The sequence below is a fragment of the Bufo bufo genome, chromosome 9 (genome assembly GCF_905171765.1).
Source record: "Bufo bufo chromosome 9, aBufBuf1.1, whole genome shotgun sequence".
In the NCBI taxonomy this organism is placed as follows: domain Eukaryota; kingdom Metazoa; phylum Chordata; class Amphibia; order Anura; family Bufonidae; genus Bufo; species Bufo bufo.
Window position 1 is genome coordinate 225277168 of NC_053397.1, and position 16521 is coordinate 225293688.

A 16521-nucleotide genomic window follows, 5' to 3' on the forward strand; every position below is an offset into this window, starting at 1 on the left:
ACCCTGGTGATTTGGCCTGATTACATGCACACAACTTGACACAAAAGGGTTACAATGGCTATTAAAGGTGACCATCTTCACCTGTGATCTGTTTGCTTGTAATGAGTAGGTGTATAAAAGATCAATGACTTTCTCGACTCCTGACAGACCCTTGCATCTTACATTCGGTGCTGCACTGATGTGGTTTGGATTCTAAGTCATGGGGAAAGCAAAAGAATTGTCAAAGGATCTGCGGGAAAAGGTAGTTGAACTCTATAAAACAGGAAAGGGATATAAGAAAATATCAAAGGATTTGAGAATGCCAATCAGCAGTGTTCAAACTCTAATTAAGAAGTGGAAAAGTAGGGGTTCTGTTGAAACCAAACCACGGTCAGGTAGACCAACTAGACTTTCAGCCACAACTGCCTGAAAAGTTGTTTGGGATGCAAGAAAAAACCCACAAATTACTTCAGGTGAAATACAGGACTCTCTGAAAGAATGTGGTCCGGCTGTTTCAAGATGCACAATAAGGAGGCACTTGAAGAAAGATGGGCCGCATGGACGAGTTGCCAGAAGAAACCCATTACTATCAGAATGCCACAAAGTATCCCGCTTACAATAAGCACAGAGACAAGCCTCAAACCTTCTGGCACAAATCATTTGGAGTGATGAGACTAAAACTGTTTGGACACAACCATAAACGCTACATTTGGAGAGGAGTCAACAAAGCCTATGATGAAAGGTACACCATTCCTACTGTGAAACATGGTGGTGGATAACTGATGTTTTGGGGATGTGTGAGCTACAAAGGCACGGGAATTTGGTCAGAATTGATGGCAATATGAATGCAGTAATGTGTCAACAAGTACTGGAGGAAAATTTGCACTCATCATCCCGGAAGCTGCGCATGGGACGTGCTTGGACATTCCAACATGACAATGATCCAAAACACAAAGCCAAGTCGACCTGTCATTGGCAACAGCAAAATAAAGTGAAGGTTCTGGAGTGGCCATCTCAGTCTCCAGACCTCAATATCATTGGCCCACTCTGGGGAGACCTCAGACCTGCAGTTCATGCAAGACAGCCCAAAAATTTAGGAGAACTGGAGGCTTTTTGCTAAGAAGAATGGGCAGCTTTACCGTCTGAGAAGATAAAGAGCCTCACCCACAACTACCACAGAAGACTTCAAGCTGTCATTGAGGTTAAAGGGGGCAATACACGGTATTAAGAACTGGGGTATGTAAACTTTTGATCAGGGTCATTTGGGTAGTTTATGTTGTGATTATGATTTAAAAAGAGTAAACACAGTTGTTTGACAATAAATGGCTTCAACCAACCACTAACCACGAGTGAGAGAAAAGTGTCTGTGTTATCATTCATATTCTGTGAACAATGGTTAAGAAATCATAAATTCTGCAAGGGAATGTAAACTTATGACCACAGCTTGTAAACCCGCAATTGATCTTTACTCTTTGATAACTTTACCTCCTGTAAATACAACATGGATCTTTTTTTCCAGCATTCCTATTTAGAGGCTAATATTTTTTTAACTATTGCTCACAGATTATTTTATTGCCTTTTACTCAACAAATGGAAACTTTTTACAAGATGTGAGTGTCTCAGCGTTGCCACCTCACCCTTGTCAGTCATACCACACTAAGAAATGTCACTGTGGCATCTGGAGAGTCTCAGACCAGGTTTTTTTTTTTTTGTATTTCTTGGCCGAGTTTGCAGACTGGAGACGTATCTGAACACAAATGGGCAATTTATTAAGCTTCTCTCCTGTTTTTTAATCTCATAAATTGCACAGAGGCTGAGGTTAGTGACCTCTGTTCCTTCTTCAGGGTGGACAGACATGGGAATTGGTAGAACTTTAGGAAAGAGCCATTACGTGAGGATGACTGAGATAAGGATAGTGTGTGATGCAGTCACTGTAGCCTCCTGGTTGATGTATAACGGTGCACTTTGCCTTCAGGGAAATGACAGCGTTCATTTTAATTCATCAACATTCTGATCTGTGAAAATACTGGGCTACATGAGAAAACACGTACACAGCGCCGTAGCAGGGGAATTGTTACGTAAAGCACAAAAATGTTACCGATTTAAAAAAAATAATAATTACATAAATAAATAAACAAGTGATAGAATAAAATATCAGTGCATATAGAGTGGAGTCGTGTGCGTCCAGACGTGGACTTGCAGCCACCAGAGTACAGATGCTTGGAGAAATAGGAAACAGCTGCCTAATCTCAGAAAAGTCAGGGTGCAGCGCCCACCTCCCACGCTCTCACAGATTCCAAACAGAAACCATTCCTTGTAAATAAATGTGGAGCTTTCAACAAGAAGGACACTGCGGTCTTCTCATGGGACTAAGTCTGACAACACATTCCCGGCCGGCAGGCCTCTGGCCCTTGACGTTATAACTAACTTTTTAATCAATGAATGACGTTTAAGGAGATGGATGAGGCTACAGGAGCGCGGCGCAGTGCAGATAACTAAGAATATGGAAGTCATAGAGTGGGGTCCCCACCTCAAGATTCTCCATCTATGACCTGGAAGAAAGAGTCACTCTATCAATAAGAATGGCCGTCGTTCTGTACTACATATGGACAGCCGGTCATCTGAATACTTAGCTGGCTGGGCTTCCCGGCAAAATCAGCCAGGGGTGCTAGGTGCAGGAGCAGCAGCGGTCGGCTGATCCACGTGGAGGCTGCATTCTGATGGCACAGACCATTCACATTTAAAGAGGACCTTTCACCGATTCTTACCCTATGAAGTAAGTATACATACATGGAGAGCGGCGCCCGGGGATCTCACTGCACTTACTATTATCCCCAGGCGCCGCTTCGTTCTCCTGCTATGCCCTCCGGTATCTCCGTTCACTAAGTTATGGTAGGCGGAGTCTGCCCTTGTTCTTCTGTAGTGCTGGCCAATCGCATTGCAGAGCTCACAGCCTGGGAGAAAATAACCTCCCAGGCTGTGAGCTCTGCGCTGCGATTGGCCAGCACTAGAGCAGAACAAGGGCAGACTCCGCCTACCATAACTTAGGGACTGAAATCTCCGCCTACTATAACTTAGTGAGCAGAGATACCGGAGGGCATAGCGGGAGAACGGAGCGGTGCCCGGGGATAATAGTAAGTGCAGTGAGATCCCCGGGCGCCGCTCTACATGTCTGTATACTTAGTTCATAGTGTAATAATCGGTGAAAGGTCCTCTTTAAACATTGATATAAGCTCAGGGGTCTCCACAGATCAGAACGTGCTTCTCTCCTGTACACATCAGCTCTCGTACAGGTGGCTGTGCCAAGTACTGCAGCTCGTCCCACTGAATAGGCCAACCTACATAAAGACACCTGAGTCTCTGCAGCTCAAAATATATAACAATCTTTATTGAAATAAATATACATAACCTGAATAAAAAGAGATGAATAACATCAATGTATAGTGCGGTACGATTTTTATGATCTATTTACTGGTCATTTTTGAGGGAGAGGGCTACTTATAGGATATGACTGATATATGTTTTAGCATTTGCTATTAATTACTACAATATCTATTTAGTTACGATCTCTAATCTAGTAATTATTTCTATTGTGATTGTATCTTCACATTTCCTCCCAGGTAGTACCGCACTATACATTGATGTTATGTATATTTATTCAATAAAGATTGTTCTATATTTTGAGCTACACAGACTCCGGTGTCTTTATGTACAGTCAGGTCCATAAATATTGGGACATCGACACAATTCTAACATTTTTGGCTCTATACTCCACCACAATGGATTTGAAATGAAACAAACAAGATGTGCTTTACCTGCAGACTGTCAGCTTTAATTTGAGGATATTTACTTCCCAATCAGGTGAACGGTGCAGGAATTACAAGAGTTTGCATATTTTGCTACCACTTGTTAAGGAACCAAAAGTAATAGGACAATTGTCTTCTCGGCTGTTCCATGGCCCGGTGTGTGTTATTCCCTCATTATCCCAATTACAATGAGCAGATAAAAGGTCCAGAGGTAATTTCCAGTCTGCTATTTGCATTTGGAATCTGTTGCTGTCAACTCTCAAGATGAGATCCAAAGAGCTGTCACTATCAGTGAAGCCATCATTAGGCTGAAAAAACACAACAAACCCATCAGAGAGATAGCAAAAACATTAGGCGCGGCCCAAAAAACTGTTTGGAACATTCTTAAAAAGAAGGAACGCAGCGGTGAGCTCAGCAACACCAAACGACCCGGAAGACCACGGAAAACAACAGTTGACCAGATCAAGAACACTCTCCAGGAGGTAGGTGTATGTGTGTCAAAGTCCACAATCAGGAGAAGACTTCACCAGAGTGAATACAGAGGGTTCACCACAAGATGGAAACCATTGGTGAGCCTCAAACACAGGAAGGCCAGATTAGAGTTTGCCAAACGACATCTAAAAAAGCCTTCGGATGAGACCAAGATCAACTTGTACCAGAGTGATGAGAAGAGAAGAGTATGGAGAAGGAAAGGAGCTGCTCATGATCCTAAGCATGCCACCTCATCAGTGAAGCATGGTGGTGGTAGTGTCATGACGTGGGCATGTATGGCTGCCAATGGAACTGCTTCTCTTGTATTTATTGATGATGTGACTGCTGACAAAAGCAGCAGGATGAATTCTGAAGTGTTTCAGGCAATATTATCTGCTCATATTCAGCCAAATGCTTCAGAACTCATTGGACGGCGCTTCACAGTGCAGATGGACAATGACCCAAAGCATACTGCAAAAGCAACCAAAGAGTTTTTTAAGGGAAAGAAGTGGAATGTTATGCAATGGCCGAGTCAATCACCGGACCTGAATCCGATTGAGCTGCATTTCACTTGGTGAAGACAAAACTGAAGAGAAAATGCCCCAAGAACAAGCAGAAGCTGAAGACAGTTGCAGTAGAGGCCGGGCAGAGCATCACCAGGGATGAGACCAGCGTCTGGTGATGTCTATGTGTTCCAGACTTCAGGCTGTAATTGACTGCAAAGGATTTGCAACCAAGTATTAAAAAGTGAAAGTTTGATTTATGATTATAATTCTGTCCCATTACTTTTGGTCCCTTAACAAGTGGGAGGCACATATGCAAACTGTTGTAATTCCTGCACCGTTCACCTGATCTGGATGTAAATGCCCTCAAATTAAAGCTGACAGTCTGCAGGTAAAGTGCATCTTGTCCGTTTCATTTCACATCCATTGTGGTGGTGTATAGAGCCAAAAATGTTAGAATTGTGTCGATGTCCCAATATTTATGGACCTGACTGTAGGTTATTCTGTTTATATCGAGTCAGCTATTGAGGGGTTTTTCTAGATGTATTTTACCCCCATTATTGGGTTGTTGTATGTTTTTTTGTTGTGTAACCTTTATTTAATGAATATATCAGGCATAGCCTCCTGGAAGAGATTACCAGGCACATCTGCATGTATAGACGAGACTACTATACAGTGTCTGGTGTGAACACCTAGAAGTGTTCAAATGAGACTGCAAAATCAGAGTTAGACATAGGCTTTAAATAGAGCTCCCAACCCAGGAGGAATCTTCTACGACTTGCCATCTGTTTACTCATTTATTCATCTCTTTGCTTGTTAGCGCATTTCAGGAGAGAACCGTGTATGCAGGCAGCGTCTCTAACAATCTGATATGGATATTAGGGACCACTCCTCTGCCTTCACTTGCTGTCTCTTGTGCATTGCTGCTGCTTCTGTCTTTACTTGGCGTACAGAAACCAATCATCATGATCACTTCATCTTGTCACTTTCCAGAGTTTTTGGGGTCATCTGAGGTCTCTCCTCGTTCCTCACATACTGTCAGTATTTCCTGCTCCTTTTGGTTGCCCGCTGCCAGTAGTATGGATTATGTTTGCTCGAGGAGATGTCACTCTTCTGCATTACACAAATGTTCATACACCTAATGAATAGCTGACGGCAGCGGGCCGGCCACACAAGACTATTGTATAAATCCAAATTCTCACGGCTATAATTACGTTACCGTGGGCGTGTGTCTGTTGTCTGTGGCAAACTAAAGCCAGAATAAAGAGAATCTTACCCAGAGAAATTAAGAGTTTTAGATCAGAAGCCAAAAATGTTTCAACATCGCTGTAATCTGAGAAAGTAAGAACTTACACTGAGGCTACAATTCCCAGCGATTACTGTAAGTGACATCATCACAGGACCGTCGTGCTGAATGATCCGTTAGCTCACGTGTCACTACCCTGACCTTCTTCAGATCTAAGCAGATCCTATGATGCAAGGTCTGCCCCTCATCCTGAATGCACAGCTTTTATAAGCAGTATCTCCTGATAGATTAGCCAGGGCTTGTTCACAGACTAGACCTGGCGTTAGTAGCACCACTGACAGCGGTATGGCGCTATGTTCCACCTGCCCTATCCAATATCATGCACGGTATAGAGAAAACTAGGCATTTTTAATGTTGGTATGTATAATAAATTAACAGAATATCTGATAAGCCCTTTTACCGTGAAAAGTTTCTGCAGAATCAGCACTTGTCCTGCCAGGCTTCTTCTCTAGTGCACCCCTAGACCTTACAGACAGGAAACAAGCCAAAATAACAACATTTTGTTTTAAAGCCTTGTAGGGATGTTTCCAGGGGGTGGAGGGACCACTTACCTGGTCTGTGGAGTTTAATAGACCCGCTGTTCTATACAATATTATTATGAGGGTACGGCCACACGGTCAGGTATCTGCATGCAGTTTTGGAAGCCAAAACCAGGAGTGAATTCAATAAAGAAAAGCCGTATCTGTCCTGTATACTTTCTCCCTTTTATGATCCACTCCTGATTTTGACTCCCAAAACGACATGCCGATACCTGACCATGGGGACGCACCCTAACTAATACCAACTAATTATTACCAAGTCTTTGCCAAAATAACAGGTCCTCTGTAAACACTAGCATTCATTGCACCAGTGATGGATGAGCTGGATCACATAGGGCTACCCTGCAGCATTACTGCACATATTCACAATGTGAAAAAGGGTAAGCTTGAGGCCGCGCAACGTCCATTAGTCCTGGAGACAACTTAAAAGGTTTGGACGTAGTTTGATATGAGATTTGTGCAAGCTACGCAGTCTCAATGTGGCCCCTGTCTTAAAGGGAATGTCTCCATAAATCTGCCATGTCTGGTTTTCAGGGCAATATGAATCAGCTGCCGGCATGCAACTATTTCTATTTAAAGGATAAGAATAATAGAGCAGTAAAACCACCACAAGACGTTCTTATGGTCACGTTCATGAACCCAGTAGCTTTGGCTTTACTGACGACGCTGTTACCAGAAATGACTTTACTGGTTTCCCAGCTCTTTGTACAAGGATAACAATTGCTGTGTAAGTGCAGATGTGACTGACCCCCGTAGACCAAACCTTTTATTATGTGGCAGCCCACATGGCCGGATGGCCTGTATTCTGCTCATATTTACAATGCACTAAACACGCTCACACCTCATTCTTTTGGCGCACACTTGCCAGTATTTCATCTATTTGCTCTGAGATTCATCATTTTTGATGAACAGACATTTTTTATACTGGACTGGAGAGGAATCAGATTTCCACATTACTGAACGATGCATAAACTTAATCACCCCGTACCTAGTAATCAGCCAAGAATCAAACTAAGAAATACTTGTGCGCTAACTGAACGCAGGGGAACAAATTGAATGCAGTCATATGAGGGTTTGTTTTTTGGGATGTGAACTGTATTTTTTAGTGCCACCATTTTGGGGTACATATAACTTATTAACTTTTATTACCTTTTTTGGGGTGGTAACGGGGGAGGATAAAACAGTTCCATCATTGTTTTTTGCACTTTAGATTTGCAGCATTCCCCATGCAGCATAACTAGTGTGTTACTGTTATTCAATGGGTCAGTGTGATTACAGCGATTCCAATATGTGTAGTTTTATGTTTTTGGGTGTTTATTTTTTACTCTTTTTGCACAATAATAGCACATCGCGTTATGTCACCGCATTCCACGAGCATATAATAATGTAATGAGTGCCGGACCGTCACTGATGGATGATAAATCTCTTGAACTGATCACTAACACATCAATAATCATATTTCTGGCAGTGTTACTGTACGGCTTCATGTTCCACTCTCCCACACAGCGTCAGGTTCTCACCCAGCTTACCCACACACAGATATCGATAAGAAATATTCCAGGCTGACATGATAAGTAAATGACTTACATTTACCGGTCAGTCTTTTCTATTACTGTAGAGAGAATTCACATTTTGTGAGTACCCCAACACACAACATGCTAAGCCGTACATAACCGTATCAAGTATCCTGCCACATATCGCTCACCCCATCCATAGTACGACGTCTGCCCTGCACACCATCACTTGTAGCTGGAGATAACAGCATCATAGGAGCATTCATTCCACTGTCCAGAGACCCTGGGCACACAACTATTTCCAGTATCACACCTCCCGCCATATCAGCGCTGTCTGCAATGCCTGTTCAGTTCCTGCCACCCGCCAAGAGTGCACTGCTGCTGTTACATGCAGCGATCTCCTCCTCAGTATAGGGAGGAGTGATCACTATGCCATCGCTCATCCCCATAATGAATATTGGTTTGCTGGCGGCAGATCGCTATTAGACACCATGAACTGCTGCCTGCAAATAATAATTCTTTAACATGTCAAAAGATTTGGATTACCTGATGATTTAGCGTTTGCTCGTTCATCAGGCAATCGGCGGCGGTATCACACTGCAAGATAATCGCTAACAAGGGTTCATACAAATGCTTGATAGCGATCATCTCCCGAAATGTAATACAGGCTTAACACCTGAGTGCAAACTACTTGTTTATAGTCTGTAACCAAGGAGACACAACGGTCGGCACTGGAGCTGTAAGCACGAACAGACTATAGGAAGAATTGCTTCATTCTGTATTTTAGATGCATCGAAGCAATAAAATTGGTTGCAAAAGTGGACATATATTTGGACAGACTGCAGAGATGGAATACGAATCTGGACCAACAGGGTCTGCAGCCCTCTGCACAGCATGTAACCCTACAGGAGATCTCCAGCATCAGGGCCATTCCGGGGGGCAGTGTTTTGCTGGGTCAGTACCAATCGGGTTTTGGTGCTCTACAGAACGCTGCTGTCCTCTGAAGCCAGCTTCTGTGTTACACATTATATAAACCTGCCATGAGTTTGGCTGAAATGAAGAAGAAAGCAAGAGGTAAAGATGGAAAGTGAAGACGATGACGAGATGCTGAAGGGACGCTGCAATGAAAGTAACAAACACTTGACGTTTACCAGGTCCATTTAAAGGGAATGTGTCACCTATCAATTATTTTCTGCTATTTAAGCCGAGTTGTTGTAAACAGCATTTAGAGACCTGCTTTACTGCAGCCACCATGGGTCATAGACAATAGTCTGGAGGAGACTCATTGACATGCTCTGTGACCTGTGCAGAGGTCAGAAGGGAGCAGATAAGCTGTGATATCCAAATAAAACAGACAAAGCTGGTAGCGAATATGTGATGTGGCAAGAAATGGTCTTAAAGAAAAGGTTTCTGTTGCCGGTCGGTTCAGGGATCGAGGAAGCTGAAAGCCAGGAGTAAGGAGAGTGACTGCTTGTGAACATTCCTCTAGGGGAAAACAATTAGCGTGGACCCATACCTATGCGTTTTATTTAAATTTTATGGGAGTGCGGGCCTGCTCCTGTTTTTGGGACTGCAGCTGTGAGAAAGTTCAAGAAACTGCACACTAAATTGTTTTGTTCGTGGTGAAGCTGTGATATCACATATTGTGATATTTAGATGGCATCTGTCATTGTTAATCTGCCTGTAATGATAATGAGATGACTGCTGAGAAAAGAGATGTAAAGACCAAGAAGTCGTGCCTATTATTAGGCTTAGTGGTCAGCACGAAAAATGCAGAATTTTAGGATTTTTCAAAATAGAAAATAAAGAAAAACACATCACCAAAAATTATTTTTAAATAAATGTAACATAAAAACTTATCTTACAAAATAGCTCATTTTCTGATGACACATTCCCTGTAAAGAGACTAAAGGAGACGTGATCTGTGCGAAGTGCACATGAGGCTGATGGATCACAGAGACCTGTCAGTGCGGATTCAGAGACCTTTTTGTGTAAATCAGTAATTACAGACGACTCCTGGCATCTGGAGACGGTGTGTGACAGTCCGAAGTCAGGACTTTAGGTCTCTACAGTGAAGCACTAATGCAGACGCCAAACATCCCAACATACAACTTGTCATAACCCAGGGTCTAGGCTCTGAGGTCTATAGACATATACAGTATATTGTCACTGGTGTCTTGACAAATATATATATATTTTTTTACTGGTTATTGAATTCCCTTTCTGTTCTCTTCATCTAGCCTGCAGTGTAAAGAATGGAGGCTTGCATTCCAGTTGTATGGATGGGCCTTGGGTCAAGTTTCTATTTGAATACACTTTCTCTAGTGCTCCTTGATATACTAACATACTGCAATATAATATATAAATATTCTATACTGAACACCCTTTGCAAACACAGAACTAGCTAGGTATTGCTGTAGTGTGTCCTGCCTAGTAACAGGCGAGGTGACCTCTTGTGCCAATGTGACCGTGTCTGCTGCAGAAGCGCAGGTAATGCCACTAGTGCTTCCACCTGTGCATTATACAGCAGTACTGGGTGGGACAGTGTCCTGCGATGCGTAACACACGTAGATGGCTATGAAGTACCGGATGGCTGTAGGATGTCGCTCTCAGCTGTCTATATGGCCTGTTTCTCATAATTCTTTCCGTTCTCATTTTCAGAGCGCTTCAGATGGGTTCTGGAAGTCAGTTGCCACTCGAGTCCCACGAGAGCCAAACGAGATTCGCATCCTCAACCCATACTTTATCCAAGAAGCTGCATTCAGTTTTATCGGGCTGCCATTCAACAACGGACTTATGGGCAGAGGGGTAAGTGCCTGCAGGAAACAAGAGAAGTGCATGAAAAATACAAGCCTCTGCTTGGCGTGGACATTATATAAAGTGCCAACTATCCTCTCCATCACCTGCTATCGTTATATCGCTGGCGGTCGATGCATTTACTGCATAAGATTGTAGACGCCAGGGAAGTTTTGAGAACGGGAAATGCACTGAATTAAGAGCGATATCAAAAAATGTCCTTTGGAAAGAGTATTTTATTGGAAGAGTCAGTAAAGAAGAGCCGCCCAGAGCTGCTGTCCCTTGTGGTGAAGGAGTCATCCTATGGAAGGATTGATGGTCCTTTTGTCCCCACATATATCATAGATGGTTCCTGTGTAATAACTGATAAGCCGTTCTAATCCTTGCTTTATAAGGCCGGACACTTCTGATTTGCATTTCCCCAGAGGCAGAAAACAAAAAAAGGCGTCAAAAAGACAAACAGTTGAATGTTAACGATGGTTGAATGATTTTGGAGAATGCCCCAGATTTTATCTTGACCCTGAGAGGTTAATGTGAATGAGGTTATCAGAAGGTGATTCCACCTTGAGGACCGACATTACCCATGTATGTGCTGACACTGTTCACGGTTTGTGTTGTCCTGATCACTGTGGCGATCAGTTTTTGCTACCTTTTTGGTATATGAGTTAGTAAAAGGGGTATTCCTATCTGGGAAATTGATGGAATATCACTAGGATATGCTATCAATGTCAGATAGGTGCGAGTACTACCTCTGGAACCCGCTCCTATCTCTAGAACGGAGCCCCTGAAGTGAAGGGAGTATCTGTGCATGAACAGCCAACCCCCTGTTCACTGGTATGGGAGTTCCGAAAATAACCGAGCTCCAGCTTGTGTAATTCCAACAGTTCCACAGTGGTGGATGGAGAGGTGGCTATGCTTGCGCAGCTTGCTCTTCAGTAGTGTTGAGCGAACTTGTGTTTTCAAGTTTGGCGTACAAGATTCGGGTTCAGGTTATCTAAGAATCCCATTATGGATTACGGTACCACAGACCATAATTTATGGTCCGTGGTAGCGGAATTGATAACGGAATTCTTAGACCGTGTACACCAAACTTGAAAACACATGTTCACTCAACCCTACTCCTCAGTAAATATCTGAGCACGCTGGCCTGGTTATTTTTGGAAGTCCTATAGCAGTAAATGGAAACCTACATAGATGCACCAGCACTGCGTGCTCTCCCTCACTTTGGGGATCCCCCGTTCTGGAGATAGGAACGGGTCCCAGAGGTGGGACCTGCACTTATTTAACACTGATGGCATATGTCATCAATGTGCCATATGAGAATATCCCTTTAAAATAAGTAGCTGAAGGCAGGGACTGTAATAACATAAAAAAACACACTGCCTCGAAGGACACGCGCCACTTCCAGCCCCAGTTTTGTTTTTCTTCCATCCAGTGACCACTTCGCTGCAGCAGTGACGTGCCTGCATACACATGAGACCACTGCAGCCAATCACTGACCTCCACGGTATACGGCCACTTAATAACTCAGACAAACCCTATAAAGTTCTGTGTAAATAATATTTTACGTTTCAGTCCAATTTCCAAAACACATATAGCATTGTGGTATCCTCTTATTCTGTGGCACACAACCATGATGGACGGCAGTTTCATTTTCGTTGACCACCACATATACTCTGGTCGAGTCCTATGGGTCATGGCCTATCCATAGAAATCAGGGACTGGTCAGGCTCCATGCCTAGCCGATCCACTAACTGGTCATCACAGTAGGGCAGATGTATTAACAGTTTTACTCTAGAAAAACGTCAAGTTGCACGCAGCAGTTGCGCTATCATTCGCGACCTAGCATGGCCTTCCGCAATCCATCAGATTTACTATAAATTACGCCTGAAACTGTGCCTCTTAATACTTTTGATGCATTACTTTACACTACCAAGGCTCAGTAGGCTTATAGGTGTGTCACAAGTAAATACAATACATACAGGTCATCGATACTCTGCATATACCTGCAGGGCTCTGCCCAGATTTCTGCCTCTCATTTCATTCAACCTTCCTCTGAAACACACACTCTCCATGCAGCTGTTGCTTCTGGTAAAACTAGAACCGCAGAGCTGCAAAGCCACAGTGCTGACCACGGAGCCACCGCACTCCCCTAAGGAAGACACAGCATCGACTCCTCAATGGGCGAAATATGCTTCGGTGAGGAAAAGAAAAATATTCAGCTTTCAAATGCAAAGCTTGTGTTTGTGGCCATGATGGTCTGATACATAGGATGTCCTCTGCGCAGCCGCTTTCTACACGGTCCTTGCATCCGGCAGCAGGGTTGCCATCTCATGTCCCTGGGAAGCATTCAATGAGATTACGGATCTGCTGCTTGGGATGAGTGAATGAGATGAAGAGTTTGTTATGTGTCTTAAGCTCCTATGCAGTGATTATCACCAGCTCTGGCTTGTGACATATGGACGATTAATCTCTCCCGGCTGATTTAGTGTTTCCATCTGCTCAGTCCCCCTGGTTTGGCCAGGCCTCCGTGGACACTGAGGAATTAGGCATAACCTCTCTTTCTTCTGCAAGTCAAGGTATTGAGAGGGAAATATCATATGACAATGGTATATCATTATCCGGAGGATCATTTGCAATCCATTATGAGTATGTGGGTCCTTTGAGCTTTTCTTTAATACTCGGTCACAGGACGTTATTTGGCGTTTGCATTGTGACCCAGCTGTTATGTGATATTATGACTATTTTGCTAAGTGAATACGAGCCACCCATGGCCACGAATGTTATAAAACTCTTCAGATCCATGCGACTGGCAAGCCTTGACATAGATACAATGGAGCCAGGCCGAGCCATGCTATATCCATAAGGATACAAGGGATCATTCATCTCATGATCATTCATACAAGTTCTCTCATTCAGAAAAAAACTGATTGCAAGCTCTTGTGTTTCTGAGGTCAATATGCTCTATCGAGTTCGTGTGCATTAGGATGTATTTCTGGTTGTAGACTGGCTTCCTGACATCCGTCATATGCACTATATATACCGCAGAAGGTATTCTGTGAGCATCAGACGCGGCGGCAGAGACCTCCAGCGATGTACGGCGAGGGCCGATGCTGGAATCCATGTGTCTGACATGTGCACAGATTTCCTCGGCTGCTATAGATAGTTGTCCTTGTTGAAGTGATGGTAATTCTATAAGAGCATCCTTCTGCGGTCTTCTGTCAGGAGCCGCAGACATGACTACAACCAGCGATTCCCCAATGTCTTAGTGATAACGGTTAAGTAATGATTGACGTACATCGTTTTATTGCTAGTTTTATATTTAAAAAAATAAAAATAATACAAATAAAAAATCCAGGGGGATGTGATGTCACTTGATCCGTGTTATCACTGAAGTTAATAGCCCTGCTACCGATATCGATGCCGCTCGGCTGAATATCCTCTGCGGCTGTGTCTTTCACCAGGACGCTGCTGATGGATGAGGCTTACATCTTACACTTGTCTCTTTATTACATGCAGAACATCCCGACGCTCGGCAGTGTGGCAATCACAATGGCGCTACATAACTGTGACGAGGTGGCGGTAGCAGGATTTGGATATGACATGAACCTTCCCAATGCTCCTCTTCACTACTATGAGACTATCAAGATGGCAGCCATTAAAGAGGTAAGACTGACGGATCCGGCTTTATGACATAAGTCATCCGTGTGCACAATTATTATCTTTGGTAAAACCACCAACCACCTTAAAGGGTTTCTCTGAAAATAAATAATGATATATATTTTTTTTTTTGCAACTGCCCCCAGCCTTTCTCCATAAACAGAAGATTCATACTTACCTGCTCCCACCCCTCTGGTCCTCCGCATTGCTTCCCACATGTACAGGTTCCGGTCCCTGCACAGTATTTACATCTGCCGGACCCTGGGCATGGTCACATGCTCCACTGCAGCCAATGACTGGCTTTATTAGTGATGCGTGGCATGTGGCGACATCACTGCTGAAGCCAGTCATTGGCTGCAGTGGAGCATGTGACCATGTCCAGGGTCCGGCAGATGTAAACATAGACATTCGGGAGGCAGCACAGAGCAGGTAAGTATGAATCTGCTGTTACAGAGGAAGGCTGGGGGCATTTGCAAAAAAATAAAATCATTATTTCCTTTAAACTTACGGGCGTATGCCCTATTAGGGTATATGGGCATCATATAGAGGGGCACCCCACTAGGCACACCCGCTATGAGCCAGAGCAGAGCGCTGCTAACTTGGGCGTCCATCCCCATCCTATCCTGGATTTCGCCTGTAGTGGCTGCTGCAGAAATGTCTGGCATTATCTTATAAGATGGGAACTCTTACTTTTCACCTCAGGTAGCATAAAGTCAAGAATCCCCCCAGAATGACTCTGCACGTCTGACTTTTTCCTCTTTTTCTTCTAATATCCAGTCTTGGACCCATAATATTCAGAAAGAGAAAGACTTCTTAAGGAAGATGGTGAAAGCGCGTGTAATAAATGACCTCACTAGTGGCATCTGACCGGAGCAGAGAGCGTATCCTGGACAATAGCCATTACCAGAGCTGATCGCAGGAGCCCCATTGGACAGACGGGCGTGCATGCCATCAGGGGGCTTGATCTTCTATAGGACAGCGACACAAGCTGCTGCCACAGGAAGAGGAGGCAGTGACCACGGCCGCCTCCACAACACTATTCTCTCAGAACTGTTCTGTTTTTGTTTTTTAGTAGACATAACTTTATCACAAAAAGACAACACTGTTAACATGCAAAAGAATCCCTTGTGCCAAACGTACCTCCGGTTCAGGACGCAAGGTACGAATGGAGAACCGCATACATTCTGAATGTACAAAGTATTATTTTTAGATATCCATCAAGCATGGGACTGCACTGCACGGGCGGCAGAGATATGGGTGGAGGACCCCAATCCATACGCAGGCCATGCACACACTGACATATCTCTAGCTGCCTCTTGCAGGCTCCTTCCCCTGTTAAGAGAAGAAAACATGGCCGTCCAGAGTTGGGGCATTGTTGATGCTGCTACTAAGTAGATGGACCAATATTCAGTCTATCTATGTCTGTCTTTGAGTGTGTTATTATTGGGGTACGGGTGGGTAACTTGTACAATTTTAGGTCATGGATCAGTGTTAGAATTTTGCCATGGATCAGTGTTTGAATTCCTTGCACATGAAGCAGCGGTCACCCTCTTCGCTCGGATCATTCTCAGCCCTAATGTTCCACGGGCAGGAAGCATGATCTGAGCCCGGGCCCGGCTCCTGTACTAACATACATGTAAATGTGACTCCCAAACACATCAGCAATACATTTCATATCATCAAAAGACTGGTCAGAGCCAACACTAGACGACCCTCCGCCTAGCACCAGGAGCTAGGGTCTAGCACCAGGAGCATCATTAAACTTCATTTTGTGCTGGAAACTGTGTTTGGCGGTTTTATTTGCATTACTGCAGTCTATCACAGTTCATGTTTATCATCATCTACTTTATATTATATATTTTACAGAAATCTGTATAAAACAGAAAAATGATTCTAAAACAGATTCAGGGGGTCAGCTGCAGGAGCGGTTTTTTCCCCACCTCCCTT

The 16521-nt window shown here is 43.8% G+C and overlaps 1 protein-coding gene across 11 annotated transcripts in view; it reads left to right on the forward strand.

Moving 5' to 3' along the window:
- ST3GAL3 (ST3 beta-galactoside alpha-2,3-sialyltransferase 3) overlaps positions 1-16285 on the forward strand; it is a 274491-nt gene extending 258206 nt beyond the window's left edge. For all 11 annotated transcript variants that reach the window (XM_040407845.1, XM_040407844.1, XM_040407848.1 and 8 more), the window contains 3 exons: positions 10780-10926; positions 14434-14580; positions 15352-16285. In XM_040407845.1, coding sequence (XP_040263779.1) covers positions 10780-10926; positions 14434-14580; positions 15352-15441 — 384 coding nt within the window. In that variant the 3' untranslated portion in view covers positions 15442-16285. The remainder of the gene's footprint in view (positions 1-10779; positions 10927-14433; positions 14581-15351) is intronic.
- The last annotated feature ends 236 nt before the right edge of the window (positions 16286-16521 follow it).